General features: G+C 35.3%; 1 protein-coding gene across 4 annotated transcripts in view; it reads left to right on the forward strand.

Annotated features, from left to right (window-relative positions):
- Window positions 1-14,838, forward strand: part of USP48 (ubiquitin specific peptidase 48) — a 73,651-nt gene that overhangs the window by 25,124 nt on the left and 33,689 nt on the right. For 2 of the 4 annotated variants that reach the window (XM_015239532.3, XM_015239526.3), the window contains exons 4-10: window positions 2,618-2,745; window positions 3,078-3,202; window positions 3,688-3,796; window positions 6,180-6,313; window positions 7,004-7,086; window positions 11,652-11,831; window positions 13,960-14,085. In XM_015239532.3, the coding sequence (XP_015095018.1) occupies window positions 2,618-2,745; window positions 3,078-3,202; window positions 3,688-3,796; window positions 6,180-6,313; window positions 7,004-7,086; window positions 11,652-11,831; window positions 13,960-14,085 (885 nt within the window). Of the gene's footprint in view, window positions 1-2,617; window positions 2,746-3,077; window positions 3,203-3,687; window positions 3,797-6,179; window positions 6,314-7,003; window positions 7,087-11,651; window positions 11,832-13,956; window positions 14,086-14,838 lie in introns of all 4 variants that reach the window. The other 2 variants (XM_006196737.3, XM_015239523.3) reach the window with 1 other exon arrangement.

A 14,838-nucleotide genomic window follows, 5' to 3' on the forward strand; every position in this document is an offset into this window, starting at 1 on the left:
TCTTATGTAGCTTATAGCTGCGGTTCTCTATGTAATATGCTGTGATTGAAGTCCATTAAATTCTAGTGGTTGATTAAAAAGTCAGTCAAGAAAGCAAACAAGGTTACTCCTTTCCTTAGACGTAATAGATACTTCGGTGTAACAACAGTCTTTTGTCTTGATTCCCAAATAGACTGACTTACGTAAGACCCTCTAAAATTAAGATTAAATCAGCCAACCTTGGCAAAATTGGCCGCTACATATGCGACTGCACTCATTGCAAACTTAAAAGCCTGTTTCATACTGCTCCTACTGGAATTACTTAGTTTTTTCATGCATAGCATGTTGATTGTTACTGCTAACTGGTATTTGTATTTAGAGATTATTCTCTTTGAGATGGAACTTCCATGGAGCAAACCAGATTTTTCTTTTTCTCAAAGCTGGGGAGTGGGTGGAGGGAAGTGTTTTAAGGTCTGGGAGCTCCAGGTTGAGAACTTTGGACTCTTGCTCACGTGTAAATCCTGTGCTATCTTTCATATGATCTGACTTGGGCACATGGCTCACATCTTTGGCTCTGACAGAGAAAAAAATAGAATTCGTAAGCCCCACATCTTCCTTTTTGCTGTCTGCTACATAACGGTAACACTTTAGAGTTTTGGTCCTTGTAAATAGTAGTCTTTGCTTCAAAACATAGTGCTTGAAAATTATTGTTTTCGCAAAGCTTTATTTTTATAGTTCTGAATATTTAAATCTAGATTAATAGTATGGTAGGTATTTAAAGAATTGTGTATGTAAAGGATGAGTAATGGAAAATGGATCATTTTTACTTTTTAGCATTGTTTTTATTGAATTATAAATTTACTGATGAGGTGACAGCAAAATAATAAGTGAAAACTAAATTTCTGTTTTGTAAAATGAGGTACCATGGTCTTTGGGTATTGTAGTTTTAATTTGTATCTTCAAGAATTGTTTTTTTAAAACTTCTAAACACTTAAATTCCAAAGTCCATGATCTTGTTCTGATAAGAGTGTACATTTCTGCTATTAAGAGACACAGTGCAGTATAGTGAAAGGAGTTTATGCTGGAAATGATGGGATCTGAGGTCTAATCCTGGCTCAACGACTCCCTTATTTTACAGATAGCAAAGCCAGCAGAGTATAAGTTATCTAAGATCTCATGAAGTATCTACGGGTATAATGAGACAGTTGGAGTAGATACAAACTTACTTGTAGCTTTTAACATCCTGTAAAGCCCTTGCACTCCAGGAAGTAAGATTTTTATCTTTATTTTACAAATGAAATACTGGCTTCCTTTTCACAATTGGTGAGTCACAGTTGGTAGTAAAGAGATAAACCCTTCAAACCAGTCAGGAGACAGAAACTACACAATAATTTGAAAGAGAAAGAATTATTAACAGGAAATTAGAATAATGGGGGAATTGGTTAGTCAGGCCTGAGATCCATACCTCACTGAAGAAAGCAGTGCCTGTGCTCACCAGAAGGCCAAAAAGGTGTTGAAATGCCTCAGTTGGCTTCCCTGCTGGAAACTGTCCTCAGGGAAGTGCTGGGCCTCAGTCCCCTGCAAAGTCACCTGAGAAGGTATCCAGGAGGTCATGCATAGGGTGGTCCTTCGGGAGGGAGTGCCTCAGCAGAGGCATCCTGTTGTGAAGCTACTAGAGGAGATGCTGGAGGAAGCTGCTGGCCACTGCTGGCTGCAGGAACCCAGAGCCCTGAGAGAGCTGTCCCCTGCGGGAGCCTGGTGAGAGGCCCAACCAAACCCTCCAGTGCCCTCTGCTGACAAGACTCACCCGTGCACTAGCTGGCAAAGGAGGGATCTTTGCAGAGCTCATCTCTTAGTATAGAGTAGACAAAGAAAGGTGGATTTGGAGCTGAAAGGCAATGATTTGATAACTGGCAGAGAAGATAATACTCAGTCTCTTTGCTCTCTTGAAATCCATGCTGCCTATTTGCTTACCTTCCCCCCAACCCATTAAAACTTGACACTAAATTTTAGGATTTTGGTGGGGGGCAGCAGGGAAATTAGGTAGGTAGGTAGGTAGGTCAGTCGATCTGTCTGTCTGTCTGTCTGTCTGTCTGTCTGTTTTTGGAGGAGGTACTGATGATTGAACCCAGGACCTTCTGCATGCTAAGCATGCTCTCTACCACTTGAGCTGTACCCTCCACCAAATTTTAGGATTTTTAACAGTAAATCATCATATACTTCAGGTTTGAATCCCTGTCCTTGAGATTGCTGTCATTTGCCCCATTTGTGGCAAGTTCACATTAATGAGACTATATTAAAGTATCAGGCCATTTTACATGAACAGTAAATACAGTATATGGTTTTAATTACTGGATTGGATGTTTTGGTGTGATTTGACACTCTAGAAACTAGTCATAATTGCTATTGTTGTCTGTATAGTCTCTTGCCTTTAGGGGGTGTAGAGAGACAGCCATGGCTGTCTCATTACTGTCAAAAGACATGATTACTAATTTGTTTTAAAGTTTTAAAACTATAATAAAAACACTAACATAGTTTGGATGTAAGGGTATTTAATTATGTTCTCATGTGAAGAGGAGTACATACTTTTTAAAAAGTAGCAGTTTTTTTTTTTTTAAACCAATCGTTTCTTTAATAGATTATGAGCCTCAAACAATTTGTGAGCACCTCCAGTACTTGTTTGCCTTGTTGCAAAACAGTAATAGGCGATACATTGATCCATCGGGATTTGTTAAAGCCTTGGGCTTGGACACAGGGCAACAGCAGGTAAGAGCCTATTATTATTATTATTATTTTAATATAAAAAGCACTCTTTACAATATTTATAGAAGGAAATGAAGAAATTTTAAAAAATTAATTATTTTTCTATTTTGAATTGGAGCATTTAGTTACTGTTCAGTATGTTATACATTTTCCTCGATCCCATTTCTGAAAATTAATATGTGGGCAGAAACTGATTCAACAAAGCTCTTGTCTTTATTCAGAAATGCTAAATTCAAAGTACAGATAGTTTCCGGATTATTTGACTTATTACTATTTGTATCAAGTCAAAAAGCAGGATATGATTTCTTTTTTATTAACCCAAACTTGTATTGTAGGATGCCCAAGAATTTTCAAAGCTCTTTATGTCTCTTTTGGAAGATACTTTGTCTAAACAAAAGAACCCAGATGTGCAGAACATTGTCCAGCAACAGTTCTGTGGGGAATATGCTTATGTAACTGTGTAAGTGTGTTTCCACTTTTTCATGATGTATTTTATTCTAAGGCAGTTGCTCATGTGTTTTCTAATTTTCAGTTCAGTTCCAAGTTATGGCTTTAGTGGGTTATCTTGGGACCTGGAGTATTTATAGCAGTGCATTTCCATGGGAACATGTAAACAACTGACTTGATAATTGCAGTTGAACCCATCCAGGTGTTGGGATCTGTGTCTGGTTGAGCTCTTGCTGTTATTTTATGGCTGTGATGTGGGCTGAAAGAGTAAGATTGGAGCCAACTGGAATACTAAGAGTAAAGTAACTCTTAACTACATGGCCTCACCAATCACTTTCTGTTTTTATTTCTTTTTTGAGTACGCATAGTGTAAATGATTTCTATGAAAGAACTAAGATTATAAATGCTTATTTCTATCTTTCTAGGATGTAATACGGTAGAACCTTACTACTGCTTTTCCCACTCTGATCTTAATTTTATCACTCTCTTTTATTATAGTTGCAATCAGTGTGGCAGAGAATCTAAGCTTTTATCAAAGTTTTATGAACTGGAGTTAAATATCCAAGGCCACAAACAGTTAACAGACTGTATCTCGGAATTTTTGAAGGTATTTACATTTTGGTGTATATGTTTCTGCTGATAAACAATTTAAATGCTATTCCGAATTGTTTTTTAATGGATAAATTCATTTATTTCGACTTTCTATATATGAAATGTCTTGAAGTGTCTCTATGAAATGATCTAGAAGAAACTTTGTAAATTATAAATTACTGAAGTCAGCTTCATCTTAAAATAATTTTTGGCTATTTCAGGTTATTTTATATATAGAGTTATGTATGTGCAAAAACTTGTAATGGAGGAATTGTAGAGTAAGAAAATGTAAGCTATGTTACCATAAGGTTAGCTTACCTTTTTACATTTAATGAGAACTATTGAAAGTGTTGAATGAAGATTTTTCTTTACATAAAAATTGGCCATTCTTCAACCCCTGCACTCCATATTTCTCTCTTTATGTATTTAGGTTTATGTAGAGACCCAGAAGTGGTTCCCTTTTGTTGAGAGTAGAAAAGTTGCTGAGAGGAAACCTTTGTTAACATGTAGGAACAGACATGTAGCGCAGTAGATGAGCTTATTATATAGCTTCTTAAAGTATTTTGTATTTATCCTACTTTAGCGCAGCCATTAGCATGCATGAAGTACTCATTTATTGAATTCATTCAGCTAAGTATCAAGTGCTTGCTGCGTTCAGGCAGTGTTTCAGCTTTGGGGAATAACCATAGTGAATGAAGCGGACATTTTTCTGTTAAGAAGTTTATAGTGTAGTATGTATAGGGATTTGCTAGGGCCAGCGAGTGTGTCAGCTGTAATAAATGCTATGGAGTAAACTAAAGCAGGGGAGGGGGATGGCATATGGAAGGGTGAGTGAAGGTGATGGAGTAGTGACCCATCCAAGAATTGTTTGGGGCAGATGAAATAACAAGTGCAAAACTTGAGACAAAAATGTGCCTGGTGTTTTGAGGAACAGCAGGAGGCCAGTATGGCTGAAGTGAATAAACCAGGGGAGAGTGATAGAAGATAACATTGTAGGGGTAACTAAGGACCTTATCAGATAGGGCCAGGTAGATAAAAACAAGGTCCTACTGTGTAGCACAGGGAGCTGTATTCAATACCTTGTAATAGCCTATAATGAAAAAGAATATGAAAAGAAACACATGTACCTATCTTTCTGTATATATGTATAACTGACTCACTATACTGTACACCAGAAATTAACACAGCATTGCAAACCGACTGTACTTCCATTTTTTAAAAAAATCTCTTTAAGAGAAAAAAAATGTAGGGCCAGGTAGACATTTGTCAGAAGTTTGACTCTGAAATGAGATGACATGTGAGGGCTGTAAGCATAGGAGTGATATAGTCTGTTTTAATATGGATTACTCTGGCTGCCATCTTGAGAATAGACTGATAGTGGGGCAAAGGCAGACAGAAGGAGTTGATGATGGCTTGGACCAAGCAAGGGTTAGCCAAAGAAGTGATAAGTAGTGTTTGGATTTTTCAGAGTAGAGCTGATAAAATTTGCAGATGGGATATAGAGAGAAAGAGAGGAGTCAAGGATTACTCCTGAGCAGCTGAAAGAAGGGAATTGCTGTGACTTGAGTTGTGAAGGCTGGTGGGAGGAGAAGGTTTGGGAGAGGGCTTAGAAGTTTGCCTTGGGGCATGTTAAATTTGATAGATAAGGTATAGTTGAGGTGAGACGTCAAGGCTGGATAAAAACTGCAAAGGGAGTGAGAGAGACAAAGACCAAGGGCTGAACCCTGGGACATTCAAACATTAAGAGATCAGGGAGACAGGAGCAGCTAGTGAGGGATGCTGAGGGGGATGTGAGTTGAGAAGCACCCTAGAGCCAAGTGAATAAAGTGGTGGTAATAACCTGTACCAGAAAGCTGTTATAGAAACATAAAGGAAAAATTGTAATAATAATAAAAAAAACCCCACCATTACCTCTAACATTGAGCACAATTAGCTTTCTATTGTGAATGTGGTTCAGTAATGTTAACTGTGTGTGTGGTATGAATTTTGTGTATATATATGTAATTTCGTATTCTATTTCCCTTATGTAGTTGCCACCCATTTTCACTGTTTCAAAATTAATTTTGCTGCATCAAAGTGCATATTATATTTCTTTTTTAAACCTACTTTCTTACAATTCCCAGAAATGGGATTATCAGGACAAAGGACCTAAAACCAAGTATTTTTATAGTCATACATTTTGGAAAGAGGCACATCTGTTTTAAATCACTGTAGACAAATAATGTCACTCCTAAGCAATGCCTTATATCTTCTGTGTCCTTGATATTTATAATAACTTGATCTTGAATAGAAGCTATTAATTCATGAAATTATGCTTTGCATCAGAGATTTGATGACTTAAAACAATCTTTCCATCTTGTTTTAATTTTTTTTAAAACTAATGTCTTATTCCTGATCAGGAAGAAAAATTAGAAGGAGACAATCGATACTTTTGTGAAAACTGTCAAAGCAAACAGAACGCAACAAGGAAGATCCGACTCCTTAGCCTTCCTTGCACGTTGAACTTACAGTTAATGCGTTTTGTCTTTGACAGGTAAATGTGTGCAATTGTAGTGTTCATCGCTCATTGTGACTAATACGTACAGATTTTACCATAGACAGTTAAGAGCAAAATGCTTCTAATTTGAAACTCAGGATTTGGTGATGAAAATTATAGATGGAGCCTATCATTTTGAAATGCCAGTATTTCATGACTTATCACAATATTCTTAAAGAAGCCAGTCATATATAATTAAGAACTAGAAAATAGGGAATCTTTATTTTTTATTCTGAGAAATTAGTAAAAACTGCAAAGGCCAAGTAAACATTTGGGTAGGAACAAAATTACTTTGACATTCTGTATTATTAAATAAGAACTCTAGTAAATTTTCTACTCACTCTAATAGTCCCTATTTCCATGAGAATGTATCTTTTATTTTATAATTCAAACCAGGTAGTGTTTTTACATGTGCATTTCTTCTGTAAAACAGGAACATCTGTGGTTTCTTTTGTACTAAAATTAAAACTTCTGGAAATGTGCTGTTTGGAATTAGCACTTTAAATTTCATACCTTTTAGCCTGTTGATTATTTATTGCCTAATTCTAAGACAGGATTATGTTTTGAGCAAGACTGCTAGATGAAATTACCTAGCTTCTATTGAGTTTATTAAAATAGCTGATAGAGCTTATACATTGTTTTATGATTGTTTTAAATATAAATATAATTAGCTTTCTTCTTGGTTAGGCAAACTGGACATAAGAAAAAGCTGAATACCTACATTGGCTTCTCAGAAATTTTGGATATGGAGCCTTATGTGGAACACGAAGGTACTACTTTTTACTGAGTGGTGATAATTATAAATGTTCAGAGGCTGTGACTTGTGATCTGCTTGTGTTAAGTACAGAATAGCAGTTACTACTAAATTTTATTTGGTAATCTCTGGGAGCAAAGTCATTTTAGGTGAGCTGAGATGTTACTTTCATTTTCTATGAGTAAGTACACAACAAAAATTAGATGGTTCATCAATATCTATATAATAGTATAAAAGAATAAAAATTGAAAAAAGATATTTTGCTGTTCCTGAACTCACTCGTGTTACCTTAGCCTCAGTACCATATCTGAAATTCCTCATAAAATTAAGGGTCTTCAAGCTGCCTCCATTCACATTCTTTAAAAAACATTTCATCAAAAACATTAGGTGGCCTAGTTCCAGTATTTGTGCCGTAATTCGTTGGATCTCTGACCACTGATAAGTTGTGCGAGGCTATGACACCGTCTCAATAATAATTTGCTACTCTTCTTTTCGTAGTTTCACCTCACCAAATGGGAAGATTCTTGTTAGAGGAAAGAAACATCTTGCCCTTTGTTTCTCCTGCGCTTACTGGGGGGACCATTTTACTTCTCTCTTAACATTGATTTTAAAGTTGGTTAAATTTTTAATATTGAAGTTAAACTCTGTCTCCATAAAAGAGGTTCTGGTGGCAGCTTATAAATGGAAACAAGCCATAAAATAAAACCTTTAAAAGAAATGATTGGGGAGGTTGGGGGAAATGATGTGGTAAATATTTAAACCTTAAAAAGTATGATGCTTTAACCAGACCTGTGGTTTAACATTCGCACCTCTGGAAGAAGGAAGCTGCTATACACATTACTACCGGGCTTTGTTACTGCTGTATTTGGCTGAATGCGTAAACTTAGATGTAGGTCACTTTATATAGTAGTTTGCTTCCTGACTCCTTTGTTAGGTAATTATTTGGAATTAGAGAAGCCCGCTAGCTTAGTGGTTTCTCAGGGGTCAAAAACACAGGAGATGTAAAGTTATTTTCCTTGACTCTAGTGTATGATTTTGAATACTTCTTGTTATTAAATTTATTATATATTTGTCCAGTTTATACTGTACAGAAAAACTTTGACCTTAATAGGTGAAGAAACCTGTAGAAATATTTCAATATGTTGTCTTACTAAGTTTAATTTTTAAATGGAGAAATAGAAGTTTTTATTTTAGCATTGTTAACTGTGACTTGTAAAATTAATCCAGTAGTTTATAGTTATAGACCTGTCTTTCCAAGGCTGTTGTAATGTTTGCTATACAAATGTATTACCTCGTATAGGTGGAATACTAGACATAAATTAGCTTGTTAAAATTGCACAGGATTCATTCTAGATGATTAGGAAAAAATCAGAAAGCATAAAGAAGAGTTGTAAATAAAAACCAGTTGTAATTCTATCAGCAAGATAACCAGTATTTATATTTTCCTATGTTCTTACTCATACGTGCTGCATACACACATGCACACAAAGTGGAAAAGAATGATATAAAAGGTGATCTGTTTTTAAAAGGAGAATTCGTTTGTCTCTTTAAATAGTTAACCTGCAGATATGCATAGATATGTAAGCTGAGGGGTCCCCATTCCTTGAATGTTTCGTAGCTGACTCTCTAACTCAACTCTTGCTGTATTTCTTGGGGATTTTAATATCCCTGTAGTCCACTTTAAGAGTGCATAAAATTCATAGAATTTTAGAAGAAACCAATTACATTTTAATGTAGTTGTCAAAATATTAAGACAAATTTGTAATACCATAATCAGGTGGACACCAAAGAACAGGTTTCAGTGGCTAATCAAAACCACCGTAACTCTTAAGTTGACGAGTAGAATGAATTGATAAGTATAAAATCAGATAATCTGCATTAGTGGTAATGTGGTAATGAAAATTGTGATGTCTGTTGATAATAAAGTTACAGTCACCACTAATACTTCTGTGGTTTATTGTCTTCATTAATAATTTAGGGAATACTATTAACTGCCGCTGTTGTAAGCTGTCTTCACCAGACCTCATAAGAACTCTCCTTCAGTGATTTTTGTCTCCCTATTCCCCTTCTAAGGGTCATATGCTACCTTGTCCTCCCACAGTTTAAATGTCATACATCTTATTCCATCATATCTTTCCTCCTCTTTTTTTAAATTACAAAATATAACATGTTCATAAAAGTTCAAAATACAGAAATGTATGGACAATTATCACAAAGTAAACGTCTTCGTGAGTACCACACGGGTCAAGGAGGAAAACATTCCTAATGTTCCAAAGCCTCCTGTGGGCTCCTCCCACTTATGGCTTCCTGCTCTCAAAATATAGCCAGTAACCTGACTTTTATGGCAATCACTTCCTTTTGAATTTTTTTCCCTTAACATTTTACTTTATGAGCTTGAACCATTAAACATTATAGTTTACCTTTTGCCTCCTGGGATATTGCCAGGTGAAGTGCAACCTGTGATTAAATCTTAATCTGCGGGGGGGGGGGGGGAGCCCTCCCCCCGCGTCTTGGCCATTGAACACTGGAGGAAAACACCATAGGTGTGCCTGTCTTCTCAATCTTTTTATTGTAGAATTTCAAATTTAGGTGAAAAAATCTAATCTGTCAATTTTTATCTTTTAACTGGATTTTTTTTAATCTATTTATACTTAATGTAATTACCAATATTTCCTCTAATTCAAATTTGCATCACTCTTTGTAGTTCCCTATCCCTTGCATATATTTTCAGGCTTCTCATTTCTCTAAACATAGAAACCCTAGTTTTATAACTTGGGGTCATGATGGACATTGTTGGACTATTATGCAAGTTTATTTTTGCTGGCTCTTTTACTATTGCCACATCATCTGTACCTGTTATATCTGACATGCTGGTTATTGCACGTGGGAAATTTTTAATGGGGATTCACTTAGGGCTGGGATGACGCCACCGTCTCCAGAGATACCTAGGTTTCTTTCTGCCAAATACCTGGGGTCATTATTGGTTAGGTATCATCCCAGACCATGTCCAATGCTGCAGGTTCCCTTGCTCAGATATTTGGTTTTCTCCTCACCTCAAGAGTCAAAGTATAAGGCAGATAATTTTTCTCCTATTTCTGGTGTAGGGCAGGTTCATTTCTCCTATTTCAAACTGAAGAGCCCTAGTTTCATGATGTGAGTTCATGTCTAGACTCCTCACCTTTTGTGGATCTTAGCTTCTATCTAAGGTCCCACAAACCTGTTAACTGTGAAAAAAACAAAGTTCAAGTTGATCAGGTTTCACCCAGGACTCTCAGGAGGAAATTGTTTTCACTGCCCTCACCACCCTAGCTTGCTGTCTTCACATAGTATTTGGCTTCTGAGAATTCTTCTTTTCTTGCCAGCTGACCAGTGCATTTTAAAATATTTTAAAGTATTTTTATCTTACCCAGTATTTTAAATTATTTTCAGCTGGTGTGGGTTAGCTGGGCTTTGGTCCAGGTATTAATCTGCATTACTGTATCCCCTACTGAGCTAAAAAGAAAAATGCAGGACTTTGTCCTTTCAGTCAACTTCTGTGTCCTCCGTGCCTAAAACAGTGTTCAGTGTGTTTATTTGTTGAATGAGTGATTGGCTATACCTTGTGACTCACTTCTTGTGGTTCACTGTATTATGGTACTTGTGTATGCTCACTATAAATTTTTAGAAGAATATTTAATGATGTGGAAAGATGTTACTGATAAATTTGTTAGAAAAAACTGCAGATTTCAATGTTAATAGTGGTTGTATTTAATGTTGTGGGATTCCTAATGAATTTGTTTTCCAATTTTTACTAAGACTGCAGTAGAAATGATTAACACAGATAATTTCTCCCTATAATTGGTTTAAGTTTAGAATCTTTTAAAGGGTTCTTTTTCACTTTAAAATATTTTATATTAAAATGTAGTTGTTCATTCATTTGCTGGCATTTTGATGTTTGGATAAAGCTATCTCTTCTTGCATGAACCATTTGCATAGTACGTAGGCTGTGATGTGTAGGTTTTGTTTATTTAAAATGGAATAGGATCGTAAAATATTTAAAAAGAAATCTGAGTGCAGAACCAGTCTAGATTTTTGTTTCTTCCCGTGCTGTTTCTAATTGTGTTGTATACACCTATTTTGAGAGCAGTTTTCCTTAATGACTTAACTCAAATTTTTAAAAAGCATTTGTTCTTTTTTCTAGGAATTATAGTCTTTTAGCTTTGCACTCATATCTCACTAGGTTGTGCAGTTAATTTTTGTAACAAGTTGGAGAATATGAACAACTGATTCTTAGTAACTATATGGTCTGCCAGTTTCTGCAGGAGGGTAAAATACACTATAGAGTGGCTTCGTAACCCTAAGTGCCCAGAATGCCATAGCTTCCCATCTATGTATTTTGCAGAGGGACTAGATAGCTAATACAGTGAACTGCTTAAGACAATGTCTACTACATTACTTTGTAATTTTTGAAATCTTAGGTCACATGTTTTGAATTCTATCAGATACATAAAGAATTTTAATCATTTCAATTCAGGCTCAGGGTATAAGAAGAAATAATGTTATCCAAAATTTCTTTCATTTTCTCCCTTTCTACTTCTCCAGGTGGGTCCTATGTGTATGAACTCAGTGCAGTCCTCATACACAGAGGAGTGAGCGCTTACTCTGGTCACTACATTGCCCATGTGAAAGATCCACAGTCTGGTGAATGGTATAAGTTTAATGACGAAGACATAGAAAAGATGGAGGGGAAGAAATTACAACTAGGGATTGAGGAAGATCTAGGTAAAACCTTTAAGTTGTGAGTGCCCTTTTAAAATATAATTTTTTTTTTACAGAAACATTTGTGATAAATTAATAGAGCCCAAGATTGTTATGGACTATGCACTTCTTAAACACACATAAAATCTTTGAACATCTTTCATAGCAATGCTCATTTTTTAAAAATGATTTTTCTTCAGACGTGGTTTCTATGTCATGTTTTCAGTACAATTTGAAAATTCTTTACTTTTAAAAAATGCACACCATTTTTATTAGTCAATTATACCTCAGTAAAGCTGGAAAAGAAAAAGTGGGAAGTGTGCTGGGCTTGCCTCCTGAGTGGTACTCAACTCGGTCTTCACATTAGAAGTATTATCTATTTTTAAATCACATTTTAAACATATAGCAATCTTGCTCTCACTTTACCTAAGTAATACTCAAACTCTTAACATTTGCTTTTATATCTTATTTTGATATTCTAACTAGGAGCAAAATTGACATGTAGCTTTAAATTGTGAGTAATTAAAATTTAGTCTTATTTGACTGTTCTTTACTGAGGTTTATTTGATCCATCTTATTTTTAGTCAGAGAATTGTAGGATTAAAAGCATTGTTAAGGCTCTCCTGTCTATCTTCTCCATATAGGTAGTCCTAAATTGTAAAACATTTAAAGAGAAAGACCCCACATATACTGAGGATCCCATTCTAATGTTTTAATGCCTCTCACTGTAATATGCAACTTACATTGCAGCTTTTATCTATTTTATCAAACATAGAAAATACTTGTTCATAAAATCCCATTAGTGATTCATTGCTGTGAATATGAACATTTATGAATTATTTTATATTCCATCTTATAGAAATTAACGAACATCTTAAGTCTTAATACTTCTCATTTAGAAATGACCAACCTCCCTTTGCTTGTGCATGCTCCAGAGATTTTTAATTCCCAATGCCTGTGATCTTCAAACTTACTGCTCCTGTATTCTCTGTAGGAATATTGAACAACTTTGTATTTTATTGCACATTTTAAAATCCAATATTTTCATTATAAATTTAAGTAGCTCCAGATAATGTAATTTCTGACAAATTATAATTATTGAAACTTAAACCACAACCTTACTAAGTGTATCCAAAATGAAATCACATAATAGAGATTTGATACACACATCATCCTTTTCAAAGGTATGCGAACTGGTCTCTTTTTATGGAAGGATGTTTTTAATACTTCCCCTTTGTCCTGTACTAATGTTTCCACTGAAGCTACAGAATTTTGTTCTAATGGAATATATTAAGTATTCTGTAATCAAAGCTCCAAGTGGTTAAAAAGTTCTTCTGAATTGAGCACTGTTCTTTTTCTTTTTTTTCAAATAAATATTACTGCATAATTGATCAAACCAATATAAATGTATTAGAAATTAAGCACAGCAAAATTGTACTGTAAATAAATCTTTTGATGAGGTGGATAAAATTTTGTCAGTGGGTAGGAGGTTATATCCTTTTGTAAAGCAGGAGACAGATGACTGTGAAAGGAATGGTAGAAACCATCAGTGGAACCTCAACTATGAGACAGAACAATTTTAGAAAAGTACATAGTGGATTGAGCATCTGGTAATTGATTCCCTGAGAACCATCCATGACCTCACACTCCTTGGAAGGTTATCCTGGGATATTCAAACTCAGTATGAAAACCAACTTCATGCGATGTACTTGCCATGTAAAACAGTTAATAATGTTTTCCACTTGCTACTGAATTCACTGAATTAGTGGCTAATCTTAGCATTTCATTTCATTTCTTTTTTAGTAACATGCTGTTTTATTTCTTTGGGCAAAGTCTGAATTAATGTTTGTAATTTAAGACCAGCATTAAAATAAATTTGTAGTTTTCTGCTGTTGTTGTTCAGGTTTATCTTTGTGAAAAGTAGTACTTTTCAGCTTTTAAAAATGGAAAATGGCAACCAAGGGGTCAATAAATTGTTTAAATATCCAAACATTAAATGAGTTTACTAAATTTGTATTACCTTTTAGAGTATCTGGGTTTGTATTTTAGGAGTTGTTTTCTGTGACCTTCCTTGTTCCCCTCCCCTGCAAAAGAATGAACAAACTATAGGCATTCTAATTGAGTCATTTTTTTGGTTTTTCCATCTCAGCAGAACCTTCTAAGTCCCAGACACGTAAACCCAAGTGTGGCAAAGGAACTCACTGCTCTCGAAATGCGTATATGTTGGTTTATAGATTACAAACTCAAGAAAAACCCAACACGACTATTCAGGTACCAGGTAAGCAATTTTCCAGGATTAGGTAAGGCAAATATTTTGGAGAACCATGCTCAAAGGTCAATGACAAGAACAGATTGCTTTTATAATGGTAGGTTGGCTGCATGTGGGGACTGGTGAAAGTGTACATAATCATAAATTTGCTTTAATGAAGTAAGTTTTTAAAACAAAGAGCTTTTAACAGAACCATTCCACTGACCTCCCTAAGGAAAAGTAAAAGCAATTTAAAAAAATCCTATGGATAGTCAAGAGATGTATTTTAAAAAGTTTTTGTTAATTGAAGTATAGTCACCTTACAATGTGTCAGTTTCTGGTGTATAACATAATGTTTTCAGTCATTCATATACATACATATATTCGTTTTCATATTCTTTTTCAATATAGATTAGAGCCGTTTGGTTTTATTTTGTTCAATTTGTAAAGCACTTGTGGATTTTAGCCAATTAGTTGTAAATTTTCTAGATTTAACGTAAAGAAGAAAGAGCTGCTACTTGCCTAAAGGCAGTCTTAATTTGACTGGGGTTCTGGGCTGCTTGATAGTCCCAGCTGGCCGATGATGTCACGGAGAACCAGGTGGGGACATTCCAGATAATGACTTCAGATTTACTTCTGCCTGCGTCTGGAGGTCTCATAGAAAGGGAGATCCCAGTAGGAAGCTGCCACCAAAATCTTAGCCAGTGTTTGATGTAATCTAGAGATCAGCATGGTTATGTGTCTTGAAAACACTGTAAATTTTTTTTTGTCTTAATGTTCTGA

The sequence above is a fragment of the Vicugna pacos genome, chromosome 13 (assembly GCF_048564905.1).
Source record: "Vicugna pacos chromosome 13, VicPac4, whole genome shotgun sequence".
NCBI lineage: Eukaryota > Metazoa > Chordata > Mammalia > Artiodactyla > Camelidae > Vicugna > Vicugna pacos.